Source organism: Gallinula chloropus (assembly GCF_964237585.1).
Source record: "Gallinula chloropus genome assembly, chromosome: 22".
NCBI lineage: Eukaryota > Metazoa > Chordata > Aves > Gruiformes > Rallidae > Gallinula > Gallinula chloropus.
In genome coordinates, this window is record NC_140107.1 from 6,956,170 (window position 1) to 6,979,168 (window position 22,999).

General features: G+C 56.2%; 1 protein-coding gene across 1 annotated transcript in view; it reads right to left on the reverse strand.

The window, feature by feature from the left end:
* MACF1 (microtubule actin crosslinking factor 1) overlaps positions 1-22,999 on the reverse strand; it is a gene marked incomplete at its 5' end in the record, with an annotated part of 115,078 nt that overhangs the window by 17,171 nt on the left and 74,908 nt on the right. Inside the window, 21 exons of the mRNA XM_084274435.1 lie at positions 98-226; positions 569-766; positions 923-1,078; positions 1,176-1,349; positions 1,460-1,561; positions 2,015-2,116; positions 2,222-2,344; positions 3,695-3,921; positions 4,735-4,966; positions 6,828-7,031; positions 7,746-7,964; positions 8,313-8,420; positions 9,569-9,688; positions 10,363-10,569; positions 10,696-10,937; positions 11,836-11,920; positions 12,590-12,916; positions 13,391-13,550; positions 14,316-14,482; positions 15,478-15,648; positions 15,774-15,935. Coding sequence (XP_084130561.1) covers positions 98-226; positions 569-766; positions 923-1,078; positions 1,176-1,349; positions 1,460-1,561; positions 2,015-2,116; positions 2,222-2,344; positions 3,695-3,921; positions 4,735-4,966; positions 6,828-7,031; positions 7,746-7,964; positions 8,313-8,420; positions 9,569-9,688; positions 10,363-10,569; positions 10,696-10,937; positions 11,836-11,920; positions 12,590-12,916; positions 13,391-13,550; positions 14,316-14,482; positions 15,478-15,648; positions 15,774-15,935 — 3,615 coding nt within the window. The remainder of the gene's footprint in view (positions 1-97; positions 227-568; positions 767-922; positions 1,079-1,175; positions 1,350-1,459; positions 1,562-2,014; positions 2,117-2,221; positions 2,345-3,694; positions 3,922-4,734; positions 4,967-6,827; positions 7,032-7,745; positions 7,965-8,312; positions 8,421-9,568; positions 9,689-10,362; positions 10,570-10,695; positions 10,938-11,835; positions 11,921-12,589; positions 12,917-13,390; positions 13,551-14,315; positions 14,483-15,477; positions 15,649-15,773; positions 15,936-22,999) is intronic.

A 22,999-nucleotide genomic window follows, 5' to 3' on the forward strand; every position in this document is an offset into this window, starting at 1 on the left:
TCCCATTGGATACAGAAGGGAGAAGTTTGGATGCTGATATCTAATGGACAGGAGCTTCCTGAACTGAAAGCATGAAAAGTCTCTCCCAAGAAATTACCATGTGGGCATTGAGCTGCTCCCGGGCGGTCTCTGGCAGACCTCCTGTGGGTTTGGATGCTGACAATTGGCTCTCCATCCTCGTCAGCCACAGGAGGAAGTCTTCAATCTCTCCATGGAAACCCTGAGCCTGTTGGGGAACATGTCATGGGCCACGGATCAGACACCACTGATCAGGCATCAGAGGTAACACCACGTTTGCTTCAAAACCAGGTAAGAGAGGCAGGGCTGGACACACCACTGCAGTAAGGAAGGTTTATACGTGGTCCTCACCCACGCTGGTTTGGCCTGGTCCCCACCCTGTGCTGAAATATTCCCAGACAGAGAGTCAAAGGAAAACGAGGAGCACAAACAACCCCCACAGCCTGTCTCTAACTCTGTCCCCCTTCATTGCCCCCCAAAATGAAGGGGGAAGCAGACCCTCAACAGCTCCCCATGGCACAGAGGGCTACCCCTGCTGTGTCTCCCTGACCTGCTGGAGCGTGGACTGCAGCTGCTGCTCCCTCTCCTCTGTCTTCTGCAGCACCGACTCCCAGCAGGAGTTCAGCTTCTCCAGGCGGTTGCGCAGGCTGCTGGCGTCATCCCCTGCGCTCGACTCCAGGAGCTCGTTGCCTGCTTTGTTCACTGTCTCCACAGTGGCTTGGTGGGCCAGGACATCGTTCTTCAGCACCTACATGAGACATGATGGGTAAACGTTGGGTGCCCCTAAAGCACCCCGTTATGCCCCGTAGGCTCACAAGGACTTGAACCAACTCAAACCCCTGGTGAGAAATAAAATCCCATGATAGGAACAGACTGATAAGAGACCGAAAGTGGGAATACTCACGTGGTGCTTTGCCAGTTCAACCTCGATGACTTTTGGGTCCCCACTGATGGGTTTTTGAGCATCGAGCAGCTCCTCGGTGTGGGTCAGCCAGGCCATCAGCTCCGCCAATGCGTGCTGGAACTGGCCAAGAGCCAGAAGAGCAGCTTCTAGCTTATGCTGGGCAAGGACAGAGATGGAAAAGGACACTTTAAGTTGGGAAGGATCCCAGCGAATTTCAACCCTGTGCTCGTGAGAGCCCCCAGCTCCTCACTACCTGTCTGTGAGCAATCTTCTCGCCCAAATTCTCCCAGAGATGTTTCAGCTCTGTCAGTGGTTCCTTTATGATGTCCCTGTCTGTCTCATCCGTAGCTTTTTTTAGCATCAGTTCACCTTGGTGATTAAGCTTTTCCATCTCAATCTGCTGCTGGTAAACCTCCATTTTAAACTCCTGCCAAAACCAAACAGGACAAAAACCAGAAGTGAATGAATCAACTGGGGCCGTCAGCTCTGCGATGCCAAGCGAGCTCCAGGGAACTGGTCCCTGCTCTGCCCACATACCTTCATCTCGTTCATCTGCTCCTTCACCGTGCTGAGGTCTGTGCCAACAGGAGACATGTTGCAGAGTTTGATCACAGCGTTATCCAGCCAGTCAAACATGGCCTGAAAGGAGGGCAGGCGCCGTTAGCAGAGGGGATGGCGAGCAGTGCTCTGCCTGTGGCTGACTGGGGAAGGGGGCAGGGGTCTGTGTCACCCCCTAACCATGAACCCATCTCGGGGAGGTTAAAGGGGGAGAAGAGATGGTTGTATGGTTGGCCAGTGGTCTCTTCCACAAGCTCTTTCCTCCCCTCTCGTCCTCCCAGTGCAAGGACCTGACTGCAGCCAGGCTCATCCCGCTCCTTGTGAGGCAGGAGAGCTTTGGGATGACAAACACAATCAGGTGTCTGCTCCTCCCCAGGGCTGGTTGCTGAGCTCAGGCTCTAGCAGAGGCTGCAGACACTTGCCCAGGAGATGTTTTTGGCTTTGCACAAACACAAACCCCAGTACGACTCCACCGAGGGGGCTCGCAGTGACGCACCCCAAGGTCTACCCAACCCCCAAACCCTGGCCTCTTACTTGAAGCGTGTCTTGGTACTGCACAGCCGACTGCATGGCCTCTTCCAGCTTTTCCAGCCTCTCCTTCCACGTTTTGTTTAGATTTTCCCACGCATTGTTCATCTGTGGAACACGAGATTGAACACAAAACGCGTTTGGTTCTGCTGCTGGAGCTGCCACTTGCCCCTACCCGATTTTATCTGTCAGAGAGGCTGGTGGTTCTCCTACCTCGTCGATGCTCTTCTTCACTTCAGGCTTCTCAGTTTCACCACAGGCAAAAATCAAATCGGTTCCAAGGAGCCGGATGAACTCCAGCTCCTCATGCAAGCCATCAGTCTCCTCTTTAATAGTCTGCATGTAACACAGCAACAAGAGACAAATGATTATAGAGCCATAGAGTCACATCCCTGAGATGGAAGGGACCTGGAGGGACCATCAGTCCAGCTCCCAGCTCCACACAGCACAGCCAGAGCTGGCACTGAGCACATTGTTCAGATGTTTCTTGCCCTCAGCCCAGCTCAGGGCTGTGACCCCTTCCCTGGGGAGCCCGTGCCAGTGCCCGACCTCCCCTCTCAGTACAGAACCTCTTCCTGACACCCAGCCTAAACCTCGCCTAGCGCAGCTTCATGCCGTTCCCTCAGGTTCAATCCCTGGTCCCCAAAGAGAGGAGACTGGTGCTCCCCTTGATGTGAAGCCCACAGACACCCATGAGATCTCCACTCAGCCTCCTCTTCTCCAGGCTGAACAAACCCAAGGGACTCCAGCCTCTCCTCATAAGCCTTCCCCTCCAGACCCTTCACCGCTCTCCCCATGAACGGGAAGGGCTGAAGTGCCGGGAGTCCCTCCCATTCCCCTGCCCTGGCCAACAGCCCAACGCCAGAGCCCAGGACCAGATTCCATGGCGAGCAGTCGGCCCTGCGGCTCCCCAGCACCAACCGGGGCTGCTCCCGCCCCTGCCCGTGCTGCTGCCAGGGGGATCTAAACCAGGAGTATCCGTGTTTAGCTTGGCACGTGCTGGAGCCACCCGGCCAAAGGTGCTGCTGACAGGAGACGGGCTGTTTATGGAGCGTGTTGTCAACACAGGAATTAGTTTTGGAGCCTCCAAAGTCACAGGCCAAAGCGGGGATGGTTATGAAGGGGAACCAGTGAGGACAGACTTAGCAAAGCATAAAGAAACATCGCTGCTGCGTGAGGCCAAGTCCAGCCCACCTGAAGTGGATTTCACCCACTTAGATACAAAGCAACCAAGCAGCAACCTAAAAGCCAAGTGCATCCAGCTTTCCCCTTCTCTCTGCTCTGACCACAACCCAAACACCCACTTCCCATGCTGGACAGGCACTGATGCCTCTTCTGAGGCTGGCAGCAGAACCACGCTTGAGCTTCTGCATCGCTCGATGCCAAGCGGGCACACACATCTGACCGTGTGCTTGAGGAGCTTCCTGAAATGCTGGCAGATAAAGTGATCTGAGCATCGTTTCCTCAGGGGGAGAGGGGCTGGGGGTGGTGGTGGGGGATACCTGAAACCCAGTTCTGCTTTTTTTAACTCATGGCCCTGGCTTGTGATGGGAAGAACGTTTCATAAGCCAAGAGGCTGCCTAAAAAACCATCTCACAGCCTCTCCTGTATCTGAGATCCATCCCAGTTTGGCTTACAGCTGGGTGCAGACAAGCACATGTGGGGGTACAGGCCCGCTGTCCTCACCTCTGCCGCTTCCACCTGCTGCTTGATGATGGAGGGGTCGATGCCCGGGCTCTCCAGGTCATGAACGATGTCCTGCGTGTCTTTGATGGTAGTCAGGAGGGCTGCCATGTCATACCAGAACTTCTCTGCAAGCTCCAGGACATCAAGGAACTTCATTTCACGTTCCTCCGCCCGAGCTTTGATGTCCTCCCAGAAGAAAACCATCTGGTCCAACTTATCATGGATTACTGAGGAAGGAATGGGAATGTTCAGTGAAGCAGGAAACCTTTCTACAACCCCAAAACGCTTTGGAAACGGTTCTGCTCTTAGAAAGAGCCAACAGAATATTCAAATGGCTGTTAGAGGTGGCCAGGACTACCAGAGCATTAACTCAGAGATACTGAGGGACATGAGAAACTCCAGCTTGCAGAAATAAAGCCTTTATTTGTGTGCAGGCAAGCTTTGCCCCCACACTCTCCCCTCCAACAAACCTCTGTTCTGGCCACCTCTAGCGTGAAGTCTACGCTCACTCAGCCCATGAGCCGGCTGCTGAGCTGCCAAGAAAGGTGCCAATTAGTGCCAATCGTGTTGATGGGTCTTTTTGTGCTGGGGATGTCCCTTCCCTCCATTAGATGCTGAATGGACCTCACCAAAATCACTGCGGAGGGCCACCAACGGTTACGGCAAGAGCCCGGCTCAGGCTGGTAGCTGAGCTGGAACCTCTGCTGAGCAGCCACAAAGACTTCTTTCTTCCCTGGGCAACCCTGTGTAGCTCCAGGCCTGGAGGTTGGTGGCCCTGCCTGTGGCAGGAGGGGGTTGGAGCTCTGTGATCCTTTGGGTCCCTTCCAACCCAGACTGTTCTATGAATCCATGATTCCCCAGCTAACACCACCCTGGATGCTCCAGCTGGAAGCAGGTACCAGCTACCCACACGCAGAGCCAGGAGACCCTCCAAAACCCTGGGACATCAAAGCCAACCCCCCTCCAGCGATGAAGCCACGATTTGGGTAGGCGAAGTTGGGCAGCCCGACCAGCCCAGCCATAAACCTCTTGGGAGATACCTTTGGCTGCCAGATCCTTCTCCGTTCCCTGCGACCGGCCGATCAGCTCCTCCCCACGGCGTTTCAGAGCCTCAAAGGATGGCTGCAGCTTCTCCAGCTCCACCGTGGCGTTTTTGTTCTCGCTGATGCACTCCCGGATTTTATCCACCTCGGCGGGGATGAGGGGCGGCACGCGCAGGCGGGACGAGAGGCTCTCCAGCGTTTCCAGCATGGGCTCGATCTTGTCGTGGAACTGGGGGAGAACAAACCCATGAAGGTGGGCGAGATGACACCGAGAGACACCGCATGGCTCCCTGCCTGTGCCACAGCCCGCAGCGCTGCACCCAGCCAGCCTCGCCCAGAGGACAAACAGCATCTGCAGCAGCAATTAAACCCCCAGCCTCCTGTTCTGCTGCTTTTCCTCTGCTGCCAAGAGCTCTGGGCCGTGCTAGCTCAGCCTTGCAGAGCCAGCACGGGCACTGGCTAAGTGTAGGGTGGTTCAGCCATACAAAATTCATGGTTTTGAGCTCTGTTCCCCTTCCTGTGGCCAGGTGGCACAGCAGGAAAGCCCAATCCTGTTTGTTTTGAGCGTTGGTGCTACTGGAAAAGCATCCTGAGTTTGGAAATCTCCACTTAGTGTGAGGGCAGCGAGAAACCCACCCCAGCAGCATCAGCAGGAGGTGGGGGGGAGGCTGCATGCGTACGGGAGGAGTGAGGTGCCACAGAGCTGCGGCCTCAGCTAAAGCAGAGCCAGAACACCAGGAGTGAAGGGGAAAAGGAGGCTAGCAGGGTTCATTTATTGGGGTTTTTTAATTAAAGAAAAGCCAACTTTGCCCTTAAAGATGTCAAAGCATCTCTGCTGGCTGCCAGCTCAGGTCCCTCTCAGCAGGACGCCAGTGCCAGCCGAGCCCCGAGCTCTAACAGCAGAGAGGAGCCAGGTTCTTGGTGCAAAGTTGGTCAGGAACACGAGCACGCTGGCTCAGCCAACAAGCAGGAGCACAAACGGCAGATCCAGCCAAATCCAGCCAGAGCAGAAAGCTCCGGGCATCAGCGAGGAGGAAGGAAGCATCCCCAGCAGAAGAGATGGGGTGGCAAAGCCATCTCTGAAACACGATGTCAGGCCCCCCCCCAGGAGTTAATTTTTAAGCATGTTCTGCTGAGCTGTGCAGGGACCAGAACTAAAAGTCCAGGTGTAAAACCAACCAGCCCAAAAGAAAGCGGTAAGGGAAGGTCTTGCGGTGGTGGGGCTTACCTCTGTTATCTGCAGTCACCCCGAGAATGAAATGGGACCGTGTGGGGAGGACGGGCACAGGCAGCAACACACACAGAGAACACATTCCACAATGGGGGTGAGAGATGAGGCGGGATGGGGTGTGTGTGTTTTTTTGGGGGGGGAGGGAAGGAAGGGGGAAAAACGAGGAGTTAATACAGGTGCAAACCAAGAGAAGTGACTACACAATACGTTGATTAAATAAAGAAAAAAAAAACCAACAAAAAAACACCCAGACACAACAAAAAAAACAACCAAACAACTGTGCTACGGTAATGTGGGGTGAGATGAAACATAATTCAGGGGCACAAAACCTCAGCGACAGAAACTTCACCCCTACAACCCCCCAGCATCTGGACTTCAGCACCTGCAGCCTCTCCCTTCCTTTCCTATCTCTGCTCCTGCAGCCACCAACCTTCCCTGGAGATGCCCCTGACCCCAGAGACGCCCGCTAACTCTCCGGATAAAGGACCCCTGGGGCTGTTTGCCGCACGTGCAGCTTATCAGAAATGGAGCTTATCTCTCTATGCTCCTTCCAGAGGCTCCCTGGGCCCTTCCAACCTTGGGCCTGATGCCAAAACAGCCGCTCTGAACGAGCATCGTTACCGGGGCTGTAAAAATTTATTACCCTATTTACTGTGTCAAGATTCCAACGCCTTCTCCACTGCTTTCACAGCCAGCACCGAGCAGCAGGAAACTACCCTGGAGGTGTCTGACCACACTGGGACTTATAAAAGGGTTTTACAGTCGTAACACTCAAAGTAAAACCATGTTTTGAAGCGTGTGGCTTCCCGGGGGGGGGGCTGGGAGGAGAAGGTTGGGCTTTGTCACGCCCCATGCATACCTGGGTGGACTGTGAGACGGCTTCGTCCAGAGCCAGAGCCCGCTGGCACACCTCCTCCTTGATTTTGGCATACATGGCCTCAGCTGTTGAGTATTTCTTCTGCACCATCTCCCCTTCTTCAGGGTTGAGGTCCTTGAGCTGCGGCCCGATTTTCAGCAGCTTGTCGATGTGAGGCTTGTGTTCGGCGATGGACTCTCGCAGTTGCTGGGGAATAAGAGGGGAGGGTGGGAAAAACCCCAATCTATTTATTTAGAAAGCTGCTGAAAGCTGCTGCCTGCTCGTGGCACGCAGCCCCCTCCGGAGCAGCGATCCTATCGCTGGTGGGGAACTTGCACTGTGGATTTCTCAGCCCAGCATCTGCCAAGCACATGGTGCTCAGCTCTTCCTAACACGGCTCCGGCTCCGGCACGAGTCCTCCGGGGCTCAGCCATGCCCACAGCCCCAACAGAGGAATACAGTGGAGAACATGCCCTTTACAGCTCTCTACCCTAAAAGCACAAGGCAGTTTTCCCTGCCACAATTGGGCAGGAGATCTGAAGGCAGCCAGGCTCCCTGGGGTGCGATATGGATTTTAGTACCAAGTGCTCCAACATGACCAGCCCTTCGGCATGGAGCGCTCACTGCACACTTGTAACACACTTGTAACACACAGGCAGGAGCCCCAGGAAGAAAAAAGTGGGGAACAATATCAGGAAAACTTCAGATAAAAGGTACTCCAGCCCTGCCAGCACTGCACCTCCATTTAAGGTGGAAGGATGGACGCTGAAGGAGATGCAGATGTACCAGAAGATCACAGAATCACAGAACCAAAGGGGTTGGAAGGGACCTCAAGAGATCATCGAGTCCAACCCCCTGCCAAAGCAGGGTCCACAGGACACACAGACACCCCAGGACACGCAGATGCCACCATCCTCTTACCCTCATGTCCTCCTGCTGCTGCTTGAGCTGCTCGTGATCGATGGCTGGAGGAGGCAGCTGGGAGATGAGGGTTTGTGTCTCCTCGATCCACGGGTTCAGCTCCTCATAGGTCTCCCAGAACTGGTTGACCAGGACCTGGGCGCGCTCTAAGCGAGCGTACCGCTCCGAGTTGAGCTGGCTCACAGCTTCGTACTGCTGCACCAAGGACTCAGTTTTCTCCTGGGAAGGAAAAAAAAGAAGAGGGAGAAGAGTTATAGGGAGGGATGCAGAAGTGTAGAGGAGCAGTGGAAGAGCAGGAGGGGCCTTTGGTGGCCTTCCACACGCTGGAGCTGTAGTTCCAATTAAAGCAGCCTCAGAATCTTTGCAGCCCCCCCGCCCCATCCCCAAAGGCTGCAATAAAAACATGCAATAAAGGAGAGTAATGAATGCAAAGAGGTTTTGGCCGACGCTGCGGGGAGATTACTCCAGCTGGAGCAACTGTGAACTGGTCCAGCCCGTGTGAGCTGAGGGTTAGCCCCTCTCCCTTCTCTGTGTCCCCCTCGTAGTGCAGAGCAGAGGGAGCCTCACCTGGAGAATGGCTTTTTGCTCCTCGCCACACGTCCCGAAGATCTCGTTGCGCTGGCTGAAGAGCTCATCCATGGAGTCTTTGTGCCGAATGATGTCGATGGAAAAAGCCTGTGGAAAGGGAAGGCCCAAAGAAAGGAGAGAAAGTCAGAGCTGAGCCTGTCCTCTGCCCCCAGCCCACCCCTGGGGCCCTGCTGTAGCAGGCAGCAAAGCTCAGCGCCGCAGAGACCGCACAAAACTCAGCACGAGTGTCCCACTGCATGCTGAAAATCTGCCTGGAAGCGCAGATTATGCTGTGTTTTTCTCATGACTCATCCAGATCAACCTTTCCTCCCTCTTTCTCAGGCCCAGAAGCCCTAAAGTGAGATATCAGACCCCTTCCACACACAGGGTCCTCACCAGGGGGGAAAGGCTCCACCACCCACTCATTAGCGAACACACATCATCTTAAACGATGCTCCCCAGACCTGAATCTTCCAAGTCTGCTGGTCTTAAGGTCCATGTGAGTAACAGCAGGAAGAAAAGCTGAGCTCAATTTAACCCAAGGCCTGACAGTTCAGTCCTGCTCCCTTAAAACAAGGTCTTATTTTCTTATTTTCCTTTTTTTGGTTAAAAAAACCCCAATAAGCCTGTACACTGCTCCAATTGCCGAGGCTGGGGAGGGAAGAGAAGGGCCCATTTATTTAAAGCACACGTTCTTTCAGGCATGAGCTCATCTCAAAGATACATAAAAAAATAAACCAACCCCAACAACCCACCCCAGCGTCTCTTTGTTCCACGTCTGGCTGCCAGGAGGGATATGAAAGTGGGGACTGAATGGAACAATGAGCAAACAGCAAATGTAAAAGCCCCCTCATTAATCAATAGATCCCTGTCTCTGAGCTGGGCCCGCTGGCAGCGCCTGCAGAGCTTGCTCCAACCTCAGTGAAAGCCTTCGGGAGGAGCAGCTCTTGAGGGGTACCCAGGCAGGAGCATCCAGCCAGCCCTAAGCAACTGGGCAAGTTTTTGGCTCCTGGAAATGGGCAGGAAGCTTTTTCCTTCTGAATCCCAACACTTCATTCCTCTAAATCCTCTTTTCCTCCTCGGATTTCTCTTTCCTTCCACTTCCATTGCATCTCTCCTGGTGCCCTGTGCTCAGCGACACAAAGCCCAGGAGGGTCTCCAGGGTAAAGCTGCTCCCCCAAAGCTCAGCCCATTGCCCAAACTGCAACCCTCCTTGCTGCCCACCCCATCCTTGCTGGCACCCAGCGTGCACCCACCTTCTGCACCTGCAGCTGAGCCGTTGTCTGGTCTTGCTCCAGGCGGATGGGACCGAGAGCCATCAGCTTCCTCTTGGTCTCAGCCACCCAGGCCAGCTCTGCGTCAGCTGCCTGCTCGTACTGGGACAGGGAAAGCACAACACAGGTCAGCGGGGATGGGACAGAGCACAGGGCAGAGCAGGAGATACAGGGAGAAGAAAGGGACATCAGGGTGGACACAGACTCCTGGCTCCAGCAGCTGATTTTGGGGCACAAAGCATCCCTGTGACACAGGCGCTTGGCACAGCAGAGCAGCCACCCTTCCCTACACCCTCCCAGCTCACAGGGATGCCTCCACTTCCCACCATCATCCCGCTTGCATGTTCAGCTTGGTGGAGCCGGTGCCCAATGCCAGTGAGGGTGGCTGCTCGCCACGCTCCACAGCCTCCAGCCTGCACAGAACAAGCCCTGTTGGGAAGGGCTGTTCACCTGGAACAAACCCCTGTGCTACCACAACGGGGGATGGTGTTTTGCCAGGCCAGAAAGTCACCTGTCATCCCTTTTACATTTACATCACCCACACAGGAAAACAGGGTGGGCTAACGTGGTGCTGCACTGGCGTTAGGATATCCAAACATCCCATGATGGGATGGGTCAGAAACCAGCCCCACTGCCACACGGCACTGCTGGGGCCCTGTCATTCCTCAGCGGTCCCGAGGGGATCGGGTCATGGTGCTGTGCTGGAGCGGTGCTGAGCCGCTCGCTCCCACTCTCCCAGGGAAACCAATCAGCCTCTGGTGGGGTTATTAAATTACCTGCTGAGACCTCTGAATAGCAGCATCGATTTCTTCCACCCGCTGCTTGATGGTGTCACTGACCAGCTTGTAGCGCTCGTTGGTGTCCGACACGAGCTTATCCAGCCCTTCGCGGGCTCGCCAGGGAACCAGCTCCAGGAGAGCTCGGCTCACCTCGTTCACCGTGTCCAGGACGAGCCTGTGCTCCATCACCTCCTTCTTCAGCTCCTGTGGAAGGCACCAGGGATACGTGTCCTTCCCAGCGTTCAGCAGGTGGACATCCCTCTCCAACCCCTCCAACCGCTGAGCAGACCCCCGCCAGCTCCCACCCTCATGTCCCCATCGCCCCCCAACCTTTTGCCTCTGCTGGAACTGGGGTATCTGCTCGCCAGCGGGGGACTGTCCCCCACTTGAAGCCAGCTCGTCTTCCACGTTGCTCATCCAGCCAGTGAGCTCTTCATGTGTGGACTGGAACTTGGTGGCCAGCTGCCGAGCCTGCTCCAGCGTGCGCAGCGCCTTGGTGCTGGCAGCCGTGATGTCCGAGTAGCGCGTCTTAATTCCATCCAGCTTCTCCTGGATCAGCAACACCTCCTCCCCTGCGAGATTACAGCAAGGGGAAAGGATGCTGGGCTTGGGTGGGGGGGGTTACAAGGAGGTTTAAGCAGCCACCCACCCTATCCCCATCCCCATCCCCATTTTAAGTAGCTCATTTCAGCATCACTTTTCTTTGCACCAACACAACTTAGCGGTCTGGTTTTATGGCCAGGAAGCTACTCCCCAAGCTAACACTTTCTACCAGCAGTGTAACAGCCACCTCCTCCCTGGAAGCGGAAGGAAACCCACAGCAAAGCCTGGCTTTGCCACCAAAGCCACCACAACCCCATTCTCCACAAACATCGTCACAGCAAGGAGGGAAAAAGAAAGGTCCAGTTCACCCATCACTCTCATTTCCACGAGGACAAGAAGCTGTGAGCCAAAGCTGCTGTAATCACTCTTCCTGCTACATGGCTCCCCAAGGACAGAGCTCTGCACATCTGCTCTGAGCAACCCACATCTGAAGGAAACACGGTGCCCCGACCTCTCTTCCCACTCACAGAAACTCACACCCACGTGGCAACAGCGGCAACGGCTCAGCATGGGAAAGCGGCCTTAGGAAAAGGGCCTGCTGTGTTTTTAAACCTCTTCCCATGTGTTTTAGCAGCTGGATGCAATGAGAAATCCCTCCCTTGTGTTGCGCAGCGCTGAGCATCACCAATGCCAGCGGGTGGGAATTGCCGCTCATGGAGCTGTGAGGTTGATACTCAGGTTTTACTAAGCTAGGAGTGCTTGTGGCTCAGCATCCAGGTCTGGATGTAGAACAGACACTTTGGGAGTATCTGAAAGGAAACTGAACCCGAGGGAGAATGGAATTCCCCAGGGAGGAGACTTATGGAGGATGAGGGCGGCTTCCCAGGCCCCAGTGCGAGCCAGAGCACACCCAGCCCTTTGGGTTACCTGTGGTTTGCTTCAGGAGAGCCTGCCCGTTCCTAATGGCTTGGTCCACGTTCTTCTTCCTGTTGACAATTTCCTCGTTCAAAGCCTGGAGAGAAAGGCAAATGGGGGGGTCACTCTCCTGCGGGCAGGTCCCCAAGTCCCAGCACTGGCCAGAGATGCTGCGGGGAGCACAAACTGCTCCTACCGGGCATGGGAAGGGTGGACAACAGATACCTGTCCAGTCAACCTTCTCCTACTACAGGGCTTACTGGGACTTCTGGGACCCAAAGGCTCGAATCTTAGAGCAAATCCATCCCAACCTATGGGGCACGTGCCACCGACTTGTCCTCGTATTAGACATAACCTCACTCTTGAACAGAGCTTGCTCAGCCTCTGGGGAGCCGAAGCAGGTGGGTTCCTCAGTGGGCAGCCTCCCTCAGAAAACCCACCAGGCTTTTCAAGCTCCCATCTCTGGAAACAACATCCAGCTGGCTAAAGGCATGAGGTGGCCGAGCTTGCTCAGACATTGGTCACAAAGCAAATGAATCATTTGAAGTTTCTCCCCCACCCTTCTCCTGGGAAACCCAGTTTTGGGGCAACCATTATTGGTTTTAACCACATGAAATCTCTTTCCGCTTCTCCGAGCCTTAGAAGGGACCCAGCAGTGAAGGGAATGATGCTTTGGGAAATTAAAGTCAGACCAGAAACCAGAAATAAAACCAGATAAAACGTGATAAAAAGAAACAACAGAAACATGGAAGAAAATGGAAAATACCAGCTGGTCAGCATGCTGCTTCTGCAGGACGTCCCGTTTGTAATCCTTTACGGATACCGAGCCGAGCTTGTCCTCGACCTCAGCCAGCCAGTTGAGCACTTCCACCTCCTCCTCCCCAAAGAGCCTGGCGTTAGACAGCGCCTGATCCAGCAGCGCTGCCTTCCGGCAGCACCGGTCGTGGACCTCGCCGTAGCGGGTCTGCAGAGAGTCTAGTTTCTCTGCCAGCAGCCTCCGCTCAGCGGCACAGCTCAGGGAGGAGAGGGACTGCCCGACACCGACCGCCCGAGACACATCGGCCGCGTGGCTTTCTATCTCTTCCTCTAGAGCCTGAATGCCGGGAGGATAAAACGGACAACAGAAAGGAAAAATGAGTGGGGAAAAAAACAAATGGATTTAAAGAAAAAAAAACCAACAAAACCACACACAATAAAAAAGCAAAAACCAACAAGCAAATGTAGGAGGGGTAAACAGAAACAATGGATGCAACCGAGGGGATGAAGGAGACACAGAACCCACCCCTGAGCGGGCAAACTGCAGCGACACGTGAAGGGTTTAAATGAAACATGGGAACAGGAATGGGTTGTGCCTCCAGAGCCAGGCACGCTCGCTGCAAGGTGTGAAGACAGCGGATTGGTGTTTCCCCACACCGGCGGGTCAGGGGTTGCAGCCTCCTCCGTGCGTCAAGCAGCCCGGATAACCCCTCAATACCCATCTGCAACAAGCCTCCCACCCCAAACCACCCGAGTGGGACCTGGTACCAACCACCTCCATCAGCAGTTCCTGCTCCCACGCGGGTCCTACCTTGTGCCGGCTGATCTGCTGCTGGATTTTGGCAGTCTGGGTACCAATGGGCTCTGAGTTGGCCAGTTTCTTCTCTGTCACTGACAGCCAGTCTGCTACGGGCTCTGTGGTTTCGTGGAACTGTTTTGCCAGGACCAAGATGTCCTCCAGCTGCTTCTGCCTACAATGAGGACACAACAAAACACTCAGAGAACAGCTCCCTGATGGAGGTGGGTAGGGGAAGTGGCTTTGAGCAATAGGATGAAGGAACCAAAGCCACCCTGCTCAGATCAAGGGCAACTGCATAATAAGTGTTCTCCTGCCACTGCGACATTAGGGTCCGGTTCATGCCCAGGGAAGCAGCAAAAACGCTCCTGCTTTGGCCACATCCCTTCCTGTCACTGCCTCGGAGGGGCTCGAGCTTGTGGCTGGGCTTCAGTGTTTCAGAGCTGCTGAGCTCCTGTTCACACACAGCCTGGCGCTGGTGCAAGGCTTAGATGGGGGTGAAGTCAGAACTGCCATCTAATTGGGGGATGGCAGAAAACACAGGGAGGGCAGATTTGGACCTCAGAAGTGACTGTATAACCTCAAAAATCAGCTTATGTGGCGACAAGCAACTCATAAACAAGATTCAGGCAGCAGAAAGGTGTCAACAGGATGTTGCTGCTCAAGCTAAATGTTGATGCTTAAAGGAATAAAAATAACATCCCTCCCCTGCGGGGAATTTACTTAATCTGAGCTCTTCCCTGCCATTGTAACCCACCACTATCAGCCTCAGCTCCCAAACAGGCTTTGGTTTCTCATGTTTCCCAGCTGTTTCCACCTTTCTAGGACGTATCCGCCACAGAAGTCTCCTCCAGCTTCCCGTGAGCCGTGACCCCGAGCTCTTGGGACACTGAGGATCGGCAGACGAGCTGGCCCTGTGTTCCCAGCTGGACCCTCTCACCTGCCAGCCGCTCTGCCCAGCAGCCCAGCCCAGCGGCGCTCCAGGCTCTCCAGCTGACCGACGATCTTCTCGCGATCTGCAGGCTCGGCCGACTGAGCGATTCGGCCGCCCTCGGCTTGGATCATCTCGACGGTGGCCTTGCGATCATCCAGGAGCCGCTGGAGCAGCTGCAGCGGCGGCGAAACAAAAAGGAGGGTGAATGTTACTAGATGGGATGGGCAGGAATCTCTTCCAGCCCTTGGGGAGGAGATCAAATCTCTCATCATGGCTGAAAACCACCATGAGCAATGGGCTGAGACCCAAGGGCTGAGACTAAAGCAAGTGATGGGCTGAGACCAAAGTCAGTGATGGGCTGAGACCCATGCAGGGCTGAGACAAAAGCCAGCCCAGGGCTCAAGCTCCACCACCAAAACCAGTTTGAAAAAGGAGTAATAATATAATGATATGCTTTAACTTCTGGTGAGCCTGGAAGCGGTCGGGCCGTTGGACTCAACCATCACTGCAGCTCCTTTCCAACCAAAATGCTCTGTCTTAAGAGAGATCCAACGCACCCCTGTGCCGGAGACGTTTCCAGAGGCTTCCCCATCACCCTTTTCCCCTGCCTCTTAAACTCATCAAGCTTTTAGATTCCTCTTTAAATAAATTTCCTCTTCAAAGCCCCAACGCCTCTGACCCCACGCCTTGGTAAGAATTCATTGCTAAACGTTTTACCACACTGGGAACTTTTCATCCGCCCACTGCGAGGGCAGGCGCCGGCCCTGGCTGTTATCTCTGAACCCCGGCACGCCTCGGGTTGGTTCATTTTGGCCAAACACCCACCCTGGTACCTACGACGCCGGCGTGTTCCTGACACAGCAGGAAACAAAACCCAGGGCTGGAAAAACACGGCTGACCAGCGAAACCAGCAGCAGACTTCAAGAGGTGATGGGACAATCGGACACCGCTGGCGATTTGGATGATGGAGATAGCGAGCGCGGGCAAACGAGCTGCCTGCTCATTAGGTTATGAGGTGGGGAGGCATGAGAAGAGCCACTGTGAAAGCGGCAGCTTGTGCACACCCCTGCTACACCTCATCCAGCGCAGCTGCATCCCCCCAAGACGTCATCTGGCTTTCCAGAACTCCCCCACCCATCCAACCAGTCTTTGCCCCGTCCTTGCTCACCTTCTGCTCCTGGATCTGGGCTTTCACCACCTTGTACTCAGCAGAGGGAGGCTTCTGGTTGGATATGAGCTCCTCAGTGTCTGCCAGCCAGCTCAGCAGCGGCTCCAGCGCATCCTGGAACTTCCCACAGTGCAACAGGGCCTCCTGCAGCTGAGCAACTCTTTGGGCCACCTGCACCCCAAGCACAAACCCACCACCTAGTCAGGCTGGAGCCTCAGCAACCGGCCGATGACCCATTTCATCTACCAGACCCCAAGGATGATGAAGCCAGTTACATCCTCTCCCCACGCTCTGACCTTCTTGTTGAGGGTGTTCCAGCGGGCGTTGATTTCTTCCATGTCATGCTCCAGCCCTTGGACATCACAGTTCTTCCCGGCGCTTTGGATGAGTCCTTGACCAACTCCATTGACTTGCTGCAGTTTCAGCTGGAGAGGATCCACTTGTTCCTTCTGGAACAGCTGGGGAGGGGAAGGGTGGGAGAGAAAAGGTATTTATAACCCGCGAGCTGCCCGTACAGCCCCTCCATCGCTCAGAGGACACAGCGGCTTTGATGCAGCAGCTACGTGCACCGATTTTATTAGAGCTGTGTGAGTTCATCTAAACTCCTCCCTCACCCTGACCCGGTAGCAGAGATGTCACAGGCATTCCCTGGCATGGAGCACAGCTTGGGATCTGTACACATCCCTCTCTGGGTAAATCTTCCTTTTTGCCAAGCACGGGAGTGAGGGAGAGGGAGGAAATTGGGGAAGGAGCGAGAGCATCGGCTCCGGTCAGCCACCAGATTGGGAAATAATGTTCCCAGTGATTCCCACCCCAGCAACTCTCAGCCCAGCGATGCCGTTGGGAGCAGGGACCTGACATCACCCAAATTTCACTAGCCAAGGGATTACAGACACTGGGAAGCTAAGCTGTGTTTCGAAAGACAAAGGCAATAGGCAATTAATGCTGCAGTGGTTTGCCCCACCGCGTCTTTGGCACGGTTCTGCCAGGGAGTCCTGTGGGGAACAGCTTCTTCAATGGAGAATGATGTGATAGGGAAAAGAGGAGGGCGAATGCAGCTCCCTGGTGTAGTGGGAAGCAGCGGGCAAAATCCTGTTTCTTTGAAGGAGGTAAGTTGGTGCTCTTCATCAGAGCTGGGCATCTCTGCAGCTGCACAGCCCCATCCCAAGAGAAAGGCTGCTGTGAACAGCATGAGCCCCAGGAAAGCGAGCAGAGTCCTTCACTGCTCCCTCCAGTCCCATCCCAAGCATGGGGTACCCAGTACTGGGCAGAACCCGGGCATCCAATGCGGGTAGGACCAGGACACCCAGGAAGGGGGCACCCAGTGCTGGCAGGACTGAGGCCCTTGGTCTTGAATGTTTTCTCTTTGGAGAGCAGAGGGGATGGCAGCCAGCTGCCTGTGATTTCTCAAGCATGTCTCCTCCTCCTCCTCCTCCTCCTCCTCGCGTGCCCGAGAACACTGACAGCATCCTGAAAATCCCACTGGGATGCAAGACCTCTCCCGGCAGAGCTGCAGCTCGTGGATGGCACAGCTCTCCAGACCCAGCAATGGCTTTGCCTCCAGAGGAGGAAAATCCTCTGAACACAAAAACCTCCCAAAGGCACCCAGAAAACAGCTCCCAGCTTGAGCATGGGGTGCTGCCTCAACTTCCTTTGCTCTGCTTTCAAAGGAAAAATATCTCTTCCCATTGGAGCTCGGCTACTCCAGGGCAGGGAGGTTCCACCCCAGCACAGCAAGCAAAGGATGTGCCGGCAGACACTGTCCGGCACTGTCTGCACGGAGAGCTGTGCCACAGCTCTAAGAAACACACGGTGACATGAAACCCCCGAGTCCACGACCGCTCCTCCTGGTACCGTTTATATTTGGAGCTGGGCACCAGACCCACAGCAGGACTGGGCTGATAAGGCTGGCACGCCACGCTGGCATCCCCAAGCCCTCGCACACCACAACAACCAGCTCCAGGGCAGGGAGGGAGCTTGGCAAAATGTGCCCAGTCACCAGATCACCAATACCCTCGACACAGCAGCGGGGTACAGCCCGAGCATCATCACGAGTCACGCTAATGGACCGAGTGCACCCATCGCCCTTGCTCTTCATCACTGCAGATTCAAGTGATTCAAGTTTAACCTCGCTGTGACTCAGCTTTGGAACAAGTATTCACCACGCAGCCGGGCAGGGGGAGCACAGAGCGAGGTCCTGCCCTGGTGAAGTGGCTGGACAGATATCATAGGGAGCAGAAGGCTGTCTGCTTCGCCACATCTCCTCCTCTTTGCTTCCCAAAAAGCTTCCCAAAGCATCCCCTCACTTTCTGCCTCCTTCATCTGTGGGGCAGCTGCACGCCCTCCACCCCACTGCTGCTGAACACCATGCTTCCATGGCTGGAAGCACCAGCAGCACCTGGACATCGTCCTGGTGATACCAACAGCTTGAATGAGTTTGGAGCAAAGGGAAGGTTTATGGGGTTAATCATCAGAGACACTGCCTGTGAAATCGGGGTCTGGCCAGCAAGGGCACACAGACACCAAGGCAGGGAGCTGTACGACGGCAAGAGCCCGACAGCTCTTCTCCCTCACTCCAATCCACACCAGATGCCCCAGCCCGCGCTCACATGGCCCCCCCCACGTGAAAGCATCTCCCCAAGCCCCTCCGCGTGCGTTTCTCAAAGCCCAACGGATGAGTAATTGCTACCGAACGGGGGTTTTTTTGGGCGCTGACTAACTTGTGATGTCTCCTTAGTGATACTGCTCCTCATGCAGATGGCAGCAAATCAGCGCGCGGCTGGGGGGGACTCCGCCACCGAGGGCTCTCCAGGCAAAAGCTGCTAGCACAGCATGGCACACTCAATCCCCCCAAAACACCGGAGCCACTCTGAGCCCCTTCCCACGCGCATTCAGAGCCCTGGCACCTTACTGCTCACTTAGAGCTGCAGAAAGCAACGGTCGCACAGAACAGGCAGCGATTCACTTAATTTGTTTCACAGGACTCGCTCTTCTGAGAGATTTTTCTCCCCCTAGGACTGGAACCGCCCCACCAGAAGGTTTTTCTGAAGTCTGTGATTAATGTCTGAGTGGCCACAACGTACTTTACACCAAGTCCAAAAAGTTTTAAGACAATAGTTTAGGTCATCCAGCAGCGGCACTCTTGCCTTTTTGCCTTCCCTACTTATAAAACCACATAGTTTCTCCCCCTCCAACCTTTTGCCTGCCAAATTCAAGCCCAAGTCAGAAGGGAGAAGGCTGCCTCAAAGCCTGAACCCTGCAGATTGAGGCCACGAGCCCCCGAGCAGGCTCCCGCCTCCCACCCACCCCTTGAGTCCAAAATAACACCCGACACCCCCCCCCCCCAGCCCTGTCTGCGAGCGCCTGAGCAACAAATACCTCGTTATCTGGAACGAATCCATCCGGTAGAGCAGGAGGCCCTTCTGCCATGAGCACGGCGCCGGGGGGGCCCTCCATGCCTGGGGGCACCTCTCCCTTGCCGGGTGCCGGAGAAGGGGCACCCCCACACCTGGGGGGACAGAGGGTGTCCCCCAGTGCAGCCCCAGGGAGGGTTTGTGTGATGGGGGCTGCGGTGGAGGATGCACCCAGTGGCACACACAGCTCTGGGGTGGTGGGTCCTTCCAGGGGGGGTGGGAAAGCGGAGGGGGATCCCCCTGTGCACAGCGGAATGGAGGCGCAGTCCCAAGCTGCTGCCTCCACCGCAGGCGCGCTCGCCATGGGGTCATCCTCCAACGGCAGCGTTTCGGTGCATAGGTGCTCCAGGACGGGCGGCACAACCACAGTGGCAAAGTCATCTGTATCCCCCACGGCCACAACCAGGCTCCCCAGTGCCGGCGGCACAGAGTCACTGCCAACGTCCCCAACGCCAAGCGGGTCGGCTGCTTGCGGTGGCTCTGTGGCAATGGGCACGTCAGCAAACGGCAGTGGGGCAGCCAGAAGCTCTTCCACCACCAAGGGCATGGCAGCCGTGCCAGCATCCAGGGGTGTGCACCCAGTACATGGTTCTTCAGCACCCACGACCAGATGCCCGGTAACAGATGGTGTGTCCTGAGTCCAGGGCTCTGGGACAGCCACATCCCCTGGTGCTGGTGGGTCAGCTGGAGCAGGAACCCCCCAAATATCCCATGGGATGGCATCGGGAGGGGGCTGCAACATGCTGGGAAGTTCTTCTGGGGCATCCAGGCTGGCAGCACACGGGACCCCCCCACCCAGCACCGTGGTACCGCTCCATGGTACCAGCCGATCCTCCCGGCCGCAGCCAAACAGCAAGTCCAGGTCTCCTGGCTGCAGGACAGCTGTGGGTGCCTCCCCGTGAGTGACAGCCACCTCCACGGGGGACCCCTCAGAGTGGGCAGCCCCTTCCATGGGCCAGCCCTCACCCATGGGAGCTGTTTCCCATGGGAGGACCTCAACAGGTGCTGGGGATGTCACTGGAGCCTTGGAGCCCAGCTCTGATGCAGAGCCGGTGCAGTAAGGAGGCCAGGAGCTGCGGTGAGCATCCCCACTCTCCGATGGATGAGCCTGGACCTCAGCTCCATCACTCTCTGATCCAAGATCTGTGGCTTCATCCTCAGAAGGCAGTTCTGGGACATCCCAGATGGGCCGTTCACTCCTTCCAGGAAGAAGGTGATGGCTCCTGGGTAGGTCTATCCCCACGATGCTGGCTTCGTTGTGCTGCGAGGGAGCCTGTGGCTCCTCTGCCACGGTGTCAGGAGCAGGGGGGTGGCTGGGGGACATTCGTCTGGGACAGGTCTCCTCAGGAGGCTGCAAGACTTCACCATCAGGAAGCAGCGAATCTTGGTTATCTTCACCCCACCCCGCCGGAGCGCTGGGGTAACCAGCTCCCTCCAAGGCTGGATGTGTGCCGGCCTCAGGGGACAGCATCCCACTGGACACCAGCACCGCCACCATGCAACAGTCCATGAGCTCTGGGTCCACCAGTGGGTCAGGTGCATCCTCCTCCACCAGTGCCTGAGAGCAGTGCTGGAGGGAGCCCATCCCTGCCACGGGGCTGGGTGAGGCCCCTCCGTCTGAGTCCGTTGGGGTGACAGCTGAGGTGTCCCTTTCCGAGAAGGGCTCCGTCGCCGGCTCCAGCGTGCTCAGCACCTGAGAGCTGCAGGTGACATCAAAGTCCTCCAGATCCGACACGACAGCCGAGTCTGAAGCGCTGATGTCCAAAGGGGCCGTACGCTGGCACGCCTCGACCCCCGCCACCGCCAGTTTGGCTGAATCTGGGTCCAGCCCCTCCGAGTCCAATGGGGAGACCTGACCCTCCCCCCTGCAGTCAGGGATAACCCCATCACCCTCATCCTCATTCAGACACTGCTCCTCCAGCTCCAGGAACATCTGCACCGAGTCCGTGTCGGACAACTCGGCACCCGTGGGGCTGGCTGAGCGTTCCGAACCTGGAGCAAATTCCCTGGCCTCACACTGCACTGCTACGTCCTCAGTACAGCATGTGCTGCCAGTGAGGGGGCTGCCGGCACCCCCCGGGGTCGTGCAGGGCTGGGATGTCCCTGGGCTGGGGGCAGAGCTGGCTGTCGGAGCAGCAAATTGTTCCTTTTCTTCAGAAATATCTGCCAAGCAACAGCTCTTTCTCTCCTCTGCCACCAAAAGAGCCTTTCCTCTCTCTGACAGTGTCGCCTCCTCCCACTCCTCCATCATCACCCAGCGCTCATCCTCCTCAAATCTCAGCTCAGACTCTGTTTTCTCCCTGAGATTGGAGGTGATGAGAATATCCAGTCCCGCATCCAGCAGCTCTTCGCTAAGGCACGGAGAGAGGTTGACGTTCTCCACCGTACAGTCCGACTCGGCGGCTTCCAGGGTCTCCTGGTGCCCATCACCAAGGCTTCCCTTGATGAAATTCTTCCTGGCTCGTGGCCAGGTGGCACTGGGGAGCCGGTGAGCCCTGGCCAGGTCCCCAACACGTCCACGGCCATCGCTCAGCAAGGGCTGGCGCTCATCCCGGGGACCGTAGCAGTCTGTGCTGAGCTGCTTGGCCGATAGAGCCTCCGCCACACCAGAGGACTTGGAGACGTGCTCCAAGGTGAGAGACTCAGTCATGGGCTCCCCATGGTCGGACTGGCCGGGGCGCTCGGCGAGCATGGCGCTCGACTCCCGCTTATCCCGCAGGGAAGGGTTGGAAGCGCCCGCTTCCGACACCTCGCTCAGGGAAGCCCCCATCCTTTCTGCAAATTCAGTGAAGTTTGGGGGCATGAAGGATTTCCAGGACCGCCGGTTGACGTTCTCCTTCCTCTCAGGATTGGGTCGTCTCCTCGGTGGAGCCGGCGCCGGTTTGGAGACGTCGCTGCTGAGCTTCAGCGCGTCGAAGATGACTCGCTCATCCAGCTTCTTGGGTTCTGGCGGCCTGGACTCGAAGACGTTGGCAGCTCCCAGCGTCCCGTTACTGGATATGGTGCTGCCATCCCCCTTGCCGAGGGTGCTCTTGGAAAGCTGATTGAGCTTCGATCCCTGATCGATTTGCTCGTTAATTCTCATCGTGTCGTATATCGATCTCTGGGGCACGTAGCAATCCTCTATATAACCATCCTCCTCCTCACCCTTCCCCAGGCAAGTGCGGTTCTGCCGTAAACAGTCTGGCCGGCTCAGTGGTTTGCCCATGCTCTCGTCCTTAGGGATGACGAAACCACCCCGGCAACCTTTCGCCCGCCGCCGCAGGAAGCATCACAGGGCCAGCAGGTCCCAAAACCTGCCGTGACAGGCTCTAATCCCAACACAGCGACGCTACGGGGACGGGAGGGTGCGCCAGAAGCACCGCGTCACCTCAACAGCTCAACCACCGGTCCGGAGCAGCAAAACAGCCCATCTCATCCCCCGGACCCCTCTAAAAAAACCCCCCATCCATCAGTACAAATACCCCCAAATCCCATCCAAATCCAAGAGCGCCGGTGAAGTGTCCCCACTCGCCGTTCGCGACGGTAACCACGGAGGAGTTGGAAGCTCTTAAATTATCCCGTCCGTCTTTCTTTTTAATAACAAAGGCACTGCTTGTCCCGGCCGCTCACGTAGCGCAGCCGGAGCGGCTCCTCACATTCCCTGCCCAGCTCGGAGTCCCGGTGAAGTCCAGCTGGTCCCAGTTAGCCTCTCCCCCCGACTCTCGTGTTTTCATTTGAACCGAGCTTGTCAGCGGATATTCGTGCGAGTTTAAACACAGGAAGTTCTTCATTCAGGGCAAACTCAGAGGTTTCCTGTCTCAAAAACATGATGGCATTATTGTTCCCATCTCCCAGCCGCAACCGTCCAGCCCCTTAAAAATCCAGTGGGTCGCTCCAGGGGTACGCTGCGGAGTCCGGTGCTTGGGGAGGGGACGGGGGGGTGCGGGGGGAGGAAGGCTGCTGGGTCTTCGCTTTGCCTTTTTTTTCTTTTTTTTCTTCCTCCTCTTTCTCCCCAGGACGAGGGATAAAAAAAAAAGGCTGGAAAACGCATCCAAAAATGGCAAAGGGGACGGAGCGGCAGGAATCCCCCGCGCTGCCGGGAGCCGGTGGCGGGGGGGGGTGGGGGG